Source organism: Thunnus thynnus, chromosome 7 (genome assembly GCF_963924715.1).
Source record: "Thunnus thynnus chromosome 7, fThuThy2.1, whole genome shotgun sequence".
NCBI classification, from domain to species: domain Eukaryota; kingdom Metazoa; phylum Chordata; class Actinopteri; order Scombriformes; family Scombridae; genus Thunnus; species Thunnus thynnus.
Genome location: NC_089523.1, coordinates 33,325,288 through 33,336,897, shown reverse-complemented (window position 1 = coordinate 33,336,897; position 11,610 = coordinate 33,325,288). Strand labels below are relative to the sequence as shown.

Sequence of the window (11,610 nt, the reverse complement as noted above, 5' to 3'; positions counted from 1 at the left end):
AAAACTCTTGATGAGTTTGTGTGTAAAACAAATTAATTTCCTAACTTTCATCAAGTCTATTTTTAGAAAAGTAAAGACTTTTAACCCACATGACCTGATCAAAGTTTGACTGACATGTGCACTGTCAGGTGTGTAGAGACAACAAGTAACTGCAGCTGGACACAGAAAAATACTCATATATTTGAATGGAGAGTGTGAGTGAACCGCTAGGTGCTTGGGCCCTAATAAAGGAAAAAATGCAGTACAGAGCTACAAATTTTAGTTTTGATGGTATTTTTCTGCAGCACTTTATCACTAAACTGTCACCCTCACTCCATTTTTTCCCTTCCCCTCATAGGTCATCCCCACTACTGAATTATACATATAAGACCTATAATTATTGTAAAATAAATGATAATAACACCAAACAAAAATGAGCTGCATTCAACTCCCACACCAGTGGTGGCTGGTGACTCAAAAAATTGGAGAGGACAGGAGGAAAACCAACATGGAATCTAACAACAAACTATATCATTGTCCCCCACCTGATGAAATCGGAGGGGTGGGGGAAGCCTATGTTTGACACAAAGTTCATGCCTCCCCATTGGTTTACATTGTAGGGATGATGTGGCACTGCAACTTTCAGGGCTTATAAAATCCAAACCGTTCGAGTTATTACAGTTTTTACCAACTTTTTTTCAGCACAGTGTCATAAGTCATGTATCAAAGTTTGAAGTCGATACCATTAACGCCCTCGGAGGGTTTGTTCGGGGGCCAAAATTGAGGCAAAGTCTTATATTGACAGGCTAATTGCAGACTTCCTGTTGGATTTAGGTCAGGGGTGTCAGTATATAATTTGTAGGTCTTGATGAGACAAATAAGTTGGTTTTGGTTTGATCTCTCTATGACATTCCTACGGGCTGTGGCAGCCATTTTAGTTACATAGGTGGCGCTAGAGAGCACATTTTGGCACTTTGGGGGTTAATTTTCACATTTCATCAAATTTGTACCAGACCTGATGTGCGTGCCAAATTTGGTGAGTTTTTGAGCATGTTTAGGGGGTCAAATTTAGGTCTGATGTCCCGTAATAATAATAAAGAAACAAACAAACACACGAAATACAATAGTAAATACTAATAAATGACTTATAAAACAAAGACATCATTTTACTATCTACATTAAAAACATTTAACTTCCTAAGGAAGTACAAACGTTGCTGTCCCTTCTTACAGACTGCATCCACATTGGCATCAAACTTCAGGTTTTTATCAATGACTGTTCCAAGATATTTATAATGTTCTATGACCTCGATGCCAATTCCTTTGATGAGAGTCTGAAATGGTGGATGAGGTGATTTCCCTCTAAAGTCAATGACCATATCCTTCATCTTTGTGGTATTTAATTGGAGAAAAGCCTCATCACACCATTTGACAAACTCATCCACCACCGGCCCATGCTCAGATTCACCTTTGTGGAGCAGGCTGATGACAACTGTATCATCAGCGAATTTCAGGATGTGTCTGTTCCCACGCTGGCTTCTACAGTCATTGGTGCAAAGAATGTACAGCAAAGGGGACGAGACACAGCCCTGAGGAGAGCCAGTGGAAGAGGAGCACCGTTCTGACAGGAAGCCATTTACTGTCACCCTCTGAGACTTACATGTTAAAAAATCTACAATCCAGCCCATAAAATTTACATCAAGATTAAAACAAATAAGCAGTTTCCTAGCTAAAACATGTGGCTGGATAGTATGAAACGCAGATGAGAAATCCAAAAATAAAAGTCTGGCATGGGTGCCAGTACCTTCTAGGTGTTTATACAGAAAGCTGAGTAACATGATTGAGGCATCCTCCACTCCCCTCCCCGCCCTATATGCAAACTGCGTGGGGTCCAGAGTCTCCCCCACCATATCCAGCAGTTCCTGGTTGTCATATTAGAGAATCATTAGAAAACAAGGGGCCTTATTGAAAATGTTGTTGACAAGCCTTGGACGGACGAAGAAACAGGACCAAAAAGATGAGAAGTGTCTTTCAATAGAAGATAAAAATCTGCTCAGTTACATCTCTAGAGGTTGTCTCTATTCCAATCGTATCAGCAATCTACACAAGATATCCATTTTAAATTAAAAGCATTTCATTGGTTTTATGGAACATGCATATATTATAAATTATATGTAAGCTTATACCAAATAACACTATTCTAAAAATGCATGAAGCATGCAGAGCATGTGACTAACAAAGATCCTGTTTTCTGAGAATCTGAATGCTGATATGTCCTCGATAAGCAACAGCTCGAACTGTTGCTTAACTGTTGCTCTCTCTCTCTCTCTCTCCCCCCCTCTCTCTCTCTCCCTCTCTCTCTCTCTCTTTCTCTCTCTCTCTCTCTCTCTTTCTCTCTCTCTCTCTCTATCTCCCTATCTCTCTCTCTCTTTCTCTCTCTCTCTCTCTCTCTTTCTCTCTCTCTCTCTACATATATACATGTGTATCGTGTGGTTGGTCTGTTTTATTTTAACATCTCTGCCTGAGAATTTGCATTATCAGTATACAGATATATGCAGATATTGTCCACTCTGTCTCTATCAGAGAAAGAACAAGTCCATGTTTGTCACGATAAAAGCACTTACTATCATAGGAGAACTTCATCATTATAAAATAATTTGTAATTAGGAAATACACTTTCTTGTTTAACTGGGGAAGGTTTGTCATTATAACAGCAGCTATTAGCATTTCTGCGAAGCAGACACAAACACAACAACTCTTTTTATGGCTGTCTGTGAAGTTACATCACTGTTTTATTGTGTATATGTAGTTTTAATGGTTGATAGTGTTATAAATGTGTATATAGTGTAAATACAGTCAGATGTGTAGCTCTCTATAGAACGTACTACAGTGTATCTACAGGAATGAGTCATAGAAATGCAGCAGGAAAGCTTTCAGTGGGCTTTATTTCTGACAGCACGTCTTGTTTTTTGATTGAATAAAGATGTATTTCAGTTTAGAAGTGAGGATGTAAACATGTCAAATGTTTTGTTGCTTGTTTGTGTTTGAGTGAGAAAAGTATTGAAGACATGTGAAGGCTGTAGTCACTGAATGCTTTCTGTGTGAAAACTATGCAAATGTATCACAGTTTGATCCATAACGGTTGACCGTGTGAAGAGTTTTGAACATGATGACTCAGTGTTTAACTGTGCAGATAACCACCACATAACCAGATAACCAGTCAGAAAAAACCGTAATCATCTAATTCCCCCCCCCCTCCCCCCCCCCCCCCCACCCCGCTGCCACTGCCTCTCTGTCTCTTTGCAGTGCTTCCTGGTGTGAGCATTGAGTGGAGGAAAATTGTAACGGTGGTGGTTTTCTCATCAGACGTCCACACTGACTGACATGAAGATAGATGAGTGCTGCAGGTAAACTGCCATCTGTTCTTTATACTTGTACTGATATTAGACATTAGACATGTTAAATCTAATGTGATGGGGGCTTTTAATCCTGGTTGTATGAGTGGTTGATTTTATTATCCTTTCAAAACTTCTCCGATTGTTTCATTTGACTAATTTTAGTGGTCAGAAAATGTTAAACTTACTTCTTCTGTGCAAAAATGTAAGTTTATCTGAAGCTAATATGAAGCTTCAGCGTCCAAATGAGTCAAATCAAGTAGATATCTTTCAACGTTACAGACTTTTTAGTGCCAAAGTTCCTCTTTTTGTTACTATACTTCCACCTGCAGCTCAACAGGGAAACACTGTCCGAGGAAACACAAAGAGGGAATTTGATGCTAAAAAGACTGTAAATGTGTCAGATATCCACTTGATATGACTAACTCAGACTGCTGAAGCTGAATAGAAGCTTCACATCAACTTTTAAATGACTGTGTGGACACACTGTGCATTTTGGCCTCCATCACTTCCAAAGCACATTTGAAGGATGTTTTAATATCCAGTATGAACAGGAGGCTGCGTTCATTCTACAATACCTGCCGACTCTCATATTGGTTTTTATTTAAAATGTCCAAAGATTGAATAGAAATGTGACTTTACATGTGTTGAACTGTGTGGTGATCATGTGACTGATGCTGCAGAGTCTGTGAGGAACATATTTGAAGATTTAAAACATACACTTCTAAGAAGTAAGAAGTGTTTAAATCGATTCCTGCTGTTTTATTTTCTGTTAATAACATGAACACATCAATATTTAGTTCATAACAAGCTGTGTTATCTCAAGATGGTGTTATGTATGTTCTCATGATCAATAGATAAAACTGCTCCTCTCTGTGTAAGAGACGAATGAGAGATGATGCGATATGTTCAGCTGACAGTTTAGTATGAGACAACAAAACATGCAAAGTCATTTTAACAATGTTTGAACAAAATTTAGGACTAAACAGAAAGATTATTTATTTATTCCTCCTGTTTAGGTGAAAAAATCAAGTGGAACTATTTCTTTGTCATGATAGTTTTTCAAACTTTGTTAAAATATTTCTAACACCTTTGAGAAAGTTAGTTGTGTAATTACTTACGTAAGTGAAGAAATTTGTATTTTGAGCACATTTCAAGTGATTGTAGAGTTGTAGCCAGATGCCTAGGGGTACCTGGGCCAGTAGCAATGTTGCTACACAGTCCTGGATGGCTGCAGAGCAGTAAGGAACAGACACAAGTTTATTGGTGTGTGACCAACTCAAGCGCCATTTTATTCTGTCCCATCAAAACCACAGTCTTTTTAAGGATGCTCAACTTCAATATCATCCTCATAACCAACAATGTATTTCTGTATCCAAAATAAACAAATATGCCCCTTAACTGATACTGCCCTTCGTATCTGCAGTTATTACTATCATTCATCAAAGATACACCATATCACAATGTATAAACTCCCAGCTAATGCCTTCTCAATGGCCATTAAAGAAGGATGGCAAAGGATGAACAGACATCAGCTTCACGGGAGCACACATGCCATTTTCAGGTTACTTTGACTAACTTTATATTACACAGGAACTAGAAAGGCTAACTTCCTGTCACACAGGAACTAGGAAGTCAATGCCCAAACACGGCACCGTGGCAGGTGACCAGTAGGAGTCACCAAAAAACACTGAATAACTCGCAGGGCCAGAACACAAGCTTTTATTGAAAATCCCACAAAGTCAAAAAATGTACAACAACTATGGTGCTGCATTTTGTTCACATCTGCAATGATAAAGTCGTTTGAATTAATTATAACTCTGACTGGCATCTTCTCCATAGTAACAGTGACTGTGGCTCTTGGGTATTGTAGTATTTTTAGCTGTCCGCCAAAATTGAAGCTTGTGTTTAGAACATAAACCTATAGGACTGTTACATTATCCAGGAGAGTCCCGTGGTTCTGTGTTACGTAATACTGAGGATATCGTTTAGGGAAAAATTTGAAATGGGAATACAGAACAGGGAAAAGAGCTCCCCCTGGTGGAGAATCTGCAGCCTGATGAACATATTGCTTCTCTGAGGTTCTCCACATCTAAAATCATGTGTGACGTTGACTTTGTGTGAGCTGTACTGTACCTCATCTTTATGTACAAACTGTGTGTGTTTTCAGGGATGGATCACCTCAACTCAGCCCACTGCCCAACCAACCAATCTTCAACCAACCAATCAGACTTCAGCAGCCTCTTCACCAAGCAGGTCCTCCCATCGCTCTACTTTGTGATCTGCATCGTGGGTGTTTCCCTCAATGGTGTGGCTGCCTGGATCTTCTTCAGAGTGCCCAGTGACTCGGGGCTGGTGGTCTACCTGAAGAACATGGTGGTGGCTGACCTCCTCATGTTGTTCTCCTTCCCTTTCAAGGCGGTGACTCAGCTGGGTCTGGGCGGCTGGCGCCTGCAAGTTATCATCTGTCGCTACACTGCCGTGCTCTTCTACTCCTCCATGTATGTTGGGATCCTCTTCATGGGGCTCATCAGCCTGGAGCGGTACGTGAAGGTCGTCCGACACACACCATCCTCCTCCTGCTCCTGCATGTCCAGGCTGGGTGGTGTGTCCTTGCAACACCTCCTGCAGAATGCCCGCTTCGCCCGGGGGCTGGCGCTCCTCACCTGGAGCCTCTTCCTCCTCTGTTTCCTGCCCAACACCGTGCTGACCAGCTGCCCAGCCAGTGAGATGAACTGGTTGGACTGCAAGCAGCTGAAGACACCGCTGGGGTTGCAGTGGCACAAGGGTTCCATCATCTTCAGCATGGTCGTTTTCTGGGTGACGCTGCTGGTTCTTGTCTTCTGCTACACCTCCATCGCCCACCAGATCTACCAGTCATACCGCCGTGTGCAACGCGACAGCAGCAACATCTGTCGCAAGTCTCGCTGCAGCATCTTCAGCATCCTGGTGGTGTTCTTCATCTGCTTTGTGCCGTACCACGTCTGCCGTGTGCCGTTCACTGTCATGAAAGAGTCACACCTCAGCCAGACCAGTCGCTACCTGCTGTTCCAGCTGAAGGAGGGGACAGTCTTCCTGTCAGCACTCAACGTCTGCCTCGACCCCATCATCTACTTCCTGATGTGCGGAACCTTCAGAGAGTCACTGCTGAGGAAACTGTCCAGAAAAAAGAGAAGGAGAAGAATCCAGACCACCGCTGTGACTCTCAGCAAAACTTAGGAGGAGATGAGAGCTCACTGCATTCATCAAAGAAAAAATAAACTGACCTAATTATGACTTTCATATCTCACATTTATGACTTAGTATCTCATAATTATGAGCTCAGGTGTTACAGAATATTCAATGACTCATCAGATTCTGTGACCTTATTAGGAATTTCAGCTATTTTGCCCCTGCAAACAGATTTATTTTACTTAATTTGCTGCTTTATTTATTACACACATGTTGATAGGTGTGTTTATTCAAAATTTAATGTTGACCAGATGAGGTGTACAAAGTTTCTGCCATTACATCAACATTTTTGTATTCAATATCTGAATGTCTATGGTCACAATTTACACCTATTTGTCAAAATAACAAAATAATACAGCATATTTTACTCATATTTATGATGAGAAAAATAGTAAATTATGACTTATGTGATTAAGAGTCATAATCACAAATAAGGCCTCCATGTCTTTTCTTTAGTGAATGCGATGCTCTTCCACAGAGGAGAGGAGGTCAGTCTTCTTCACAGTTGATTCTGCAGCATCGTGTGTGAAGGTCAGGATGTGTATAGTTTAGAGATAAATGTTTTAAGTGCTTTTGACAATTCTTTCGTTATTTTTGTGTCATGATGTGATATATTCTAGACTGAAATAAATGTATATAACTTCAGAAATATGTTTGTACAGTAGTAAATAAAGAGTAAATATTAGAGTAGCATTCACATAGTTTCAGTTTTATGTTATATTGTTGAAGAACCAATGGACAGGAAAGAAAGGAAAAAGGAAGGGAAAGAAAAAGAATTTTTACCCACACAATTAAATAGAAAGTGGCCTAATCTGGCCACACTGAAGCTCTTTAAAACATGACTCCAGTGTAGTTTAATTCAGTTTATTATAAAATACAGTAATCCTTTCTCAGTGTGGACACCCAGAAAAGAAATATTGCTCTATAATCTCTCCAGTCTTCAGTCTCTCCACACTGAAAGTATCACAGATTTTTTGAGTAATATTTGTTTAAATGTGATATAAAAAGTTAATAGCACATTGTTCTGATCTCCACTACAGATGCATGTTTGGTTGTTATTTGTACATGCAGCAGAACTGATGTATTAAATGGAGAATATATAATATTAGAGGCTCACAGGAAGGTTTAAACGACTGATTAGTCTCATTAAATGAAGCAGCCTGTAAATAACTGTTCAACTTTTTGCTTCTGTGCAGGTCAAGACTCATCAAATAAAATGAAATATTAGCATTTGTGCAGTGAGACAACACAAGCTGGTGTGATTGTATAGATGCTAATATCAACAGAAAATACTGTGTTGTTTGTGTTTTTATTCCACAGATGTGTTTATAAAATATTTTCATTCTCATATTCAACCGGTGCACTGTGCTTTTATATTTTGAATATATATACTGTATGTAATAATAATAATAATAATAATAATAATAATAATAATAATAATAATGGTAATAATAATAATATGTGACTACACTACTTATCAGAAGTACTTATAGAAGTACTACTAATGCTGATAGTCATAATGATGGTAGTAATATAATCATGTTTGTGTGCTGCCCTCAGGTGGTCACAGTGTGAAACTAAACCACTGTCATTGTAATGTTTTATTTGGAAAGTGTTGACAAGAAGTGTTAATATCTAACTGTATCTGGCTTTATATTTTATTACTGCTAAATTGTCAGTAATGCATTTATAATCATCAGTACTCATATAATCAGTGTTGCCCTCCAGTGGTCACAATGTGTTACTACATCAGTCTATTGAATGTGTGTTAGGCTATATCTGCTGGGGAGAATCCCTCGAGCTAAACTTCCTCCATCAGGTGAAACCAGGAATGTTGTTGCTAAATCTGCTCTGACAGATTTCCCTTCATCACACAGATCAGCCTGCTGTTGTCGACTGTCTGCACTTTTAATATACTTCTATTTTTAGCTTCCAATCTTCAGCAGCAGTTGTTTTCTTTTTTGTTTTGTTCCTTAAAAAACAAAAAAGGCCCTCATACTTCCCCTTTACCCTCCAGGCCCTCCCCAATTCATGGCAGAGTGGCACTACAACATTGAACATGTATCATTCATATAATAATAATAATAATAATAATAATAATAATGAATAAAGTCTGAGACCACTTTCCCAATCTCTGGTCTCAGACTACTAAATTCACATAAAAAAGGCATAAAATAAATATAAAAACATGTACATAAGATGGAAAATAAACCCACATGATAATATTAATAAACATAAGATAATATAAAGAGAGAGAGCGTGATATTATCGGCACATCATCGGTATTGGCCGATAATGGCGCTAAAATGAAATATCGGCATTGGCGAATTCTGCCGATTATGAGAGGCCGATATGTCGCCTTCTCCTCCGCCGCCTGACTGCGCTTCCCTCGACGGACTGTTTCACCCTGAAGGTCCCGGTGTTTCCTCCACAGGCTGCACTTCACTCAGCAGCCCATCAGACCTGCTGCTTCTTCCCACTTTAACCTGAATAACAAACCGGGGCTCGGCACTCTGGTTGGATCCACATGGAGAGCCGAGGCTAACGTTAGCTGGGAGGCTAGCTGGCTGTGCTTCCCTCATCATGCTACGGCTAACGCTCCGCTAGCCTCTCAGCTAACGTTTGCCTTGGTTCTCCATGTGGATCCAACCGGAACACTGAGCCCCGATTTGTTATTCAGGTTAAATTGGGAAGAAGCAGCAGGTCTGATGGGCGGCTGAGTGAAATGCAGCCTGCGGAGGAAACACTGTCGAGGAGCTGCTATGTTTGGCTGCACAGATGGGAAACACTTCGGCTGCCAGGATGTACCACTCTGTGCAAATAAAAAACAAAAAACTTCTTCTTTTTGGTTTATAACAGCAGTTGGCAACCAGCGTATTAGGTGCATTACCGCCACCTTCTTCTCTGGAGTGTGGACAGAGATTAAATCCTACACATTAATCCTTCTGTCTGCTCCTCTCACTTGGCAGGTTCATTAAAGTTTTAATGCTGAGCTCCTGAACTCCAGTCTTCCTCAGTTCTTCCTTCATATATTGTCTTTCTTGATCATACTTAGTACAATCTAAGCTTGCATATATAATAGTCTCCTCAGCCAGCTGGAAAAAAATATGTGCATATATCGGCATCGGCAATCGGCCACAGTGAGTTGGAAATATCGGCATATCGGATATCAGCAAAAAATCCAATATCGTGCATCCCTACTTAATATTATCAGTGGAATCACAATGTGTTAAAGAAATTTGTTATAATAGAGATTTGTTAGTATCTGACAGAGAGCCCCAGCATCATGGTAGGCATGCCCCTCGTTCTAGGTTTTCCCCTGATACGGCGGTTCCTGCATTAACAATTTTACCACTGGTTCCTCTCTTGAGGGCCACAGATGAACATTTCTAACATAGAGAATTATTAGAAAACAAGGGGCCTCATTAAAAATGTTGTTGACAAGCCTTGGACGGACGAAGAAACAGGACCAAAAAGATGAGAAGTGTCTTTCAATAGAAGATAAAAATCTGCTCAGTTACATCTCTAGAGGTCGTCTCTATTCCAATCGTATCAGCAATCTACACAAGATATTCATTTTAAATTAAAAGCCTTTCATTGGTTTTATGGAACATGCATATATTATAAATTATATGTAAGCATATACCAAATAACACTATTCTAAAAATGCATGAAGCATGCAGAGCATGTGACTAACAAAGATCCTGTTTTCTGAGAATCTGAGTGCTGATATGTCCTCGATAAGCAACAGCTCGAACTGTTGCTTTACTGTTGCTCTCTCCCTCTCTCTCTCTCCCCCCCTCTCTCTCTCTCTTTCTCTCTCTCTCTCTTTCTCTCTCTCTCTCTCTATCTCCCTATCTCTCTCTCTCTTTCTCCGTCTTTCCCCCCCCCCCCCCTCTCTCTCTCTCTCTCTACATATATACATGTGTATTGTGTGGTTGGTCTGTTTTATTTTAACATCTCTGCCTGAGAATTTGCATTATCAGTATACAGATATATGCAGATATTGTCCACTCTGTCTCTATCAGAGAAAGAACAAGTCCATGTTTGTCACGATAAAAGCACTTACTATCATAGGAGAACTTCATCATTATAAAATAATTTGTAATTAGGAAATACACTTTCTTGTTTAACTGGGGAAGGTTTGTCTTTATAACAGCAGCTATTAGCATTTCTGCGAAGCAGACACAAACACAACAACTCTTTTTATGGCTGTCTGTGAAGTTACATCACTGTTTTATTGTGTATATGTCATTTTTAATGGTTGATAGTGTTATAAATGTGTATATAGTGTAAATACAGTCAGATGTGTAGCTCTCTATAGAACGTACTACAGTGTATCTACAGGAATGAGTCATAGAAATGCAGCAGGAAAGCTTTCAGTGGGCTTTATTTCTGACAGCACGTCTTGTTTTTTGATTGAATATAGATGTATTTCAGTGCGGTTCTGATCTGTATGAATACATGTTAGTGTTTGAACATAAACTGAAGAGTTTAGAAGTGAGGATGTAAACATGTCAAATGTTTTGTTGCTTGTTTGTGTTTCAGTGAGAAAAGTATTGAGGACATGTGAAGGCTGTAGTCACTGAATGCTTTCTGTGTGAAAACTATGCAAATGTGTCCCAGTTTGATCCATAATTGTTGTTGTTGTGTCGACTGTGTGAAGAGTTTTGAACAGGTGGACTCAGTATTGATCCCTGCAGGGAACCACCACATAACCAGATAACCATTGCAGCACTACATACAACCACGAATGCAAGCAAACACACTGTCATCCATTATTTACAGAAAAGCACAGATCAGACACCATTGGACATAAATTCAAAAAGGGGAATGCCAAATTTAAATTTTTTTTATATTCAGTGTCGTAATAAATTCTGTCAGCGGCAGAAAACAGCAGACAGACAAAGTTCCAAAACAAACCAAAACCAAAATATATGAACAGCGGTGAAACACAAGATAACCACATAAGTGCTACCTGCCCCTCCCGCACCCCGCCCCCCCCA

At 39.7% G+C, this 11,610-nt stretch overlaps 1 protein-coding gene across 1 annotated transcript; it reads left to right on the top strand.

Annotated features, from left to right (window-relative positions):
* The first annotated feature begins 3,289 nt into the window (after window positions 1–3,289).
* LOC137186562 (P2Y purinoceptor 14-like) lies at window positions 3,290–7,959 on the top strand. The gene is made up of 2 exons (XM_067595588.1): window positions 3,290–3,385; window positions 5,544–7,959. Exons 1-2 carry the CDS (start codon window positions 3,373–3,375, stop codon window positions 6,590–6,592), a joined length of 1,062 nt encoding a protein of 353 aa, XP_067451689.1. The 5' UTR covers window positions 3,290–3,372; the 3' UTR covers window positions 6,593–7,959.
* Window positions 7,960–11,610: the final 3,651 nt, after the last annotated feature.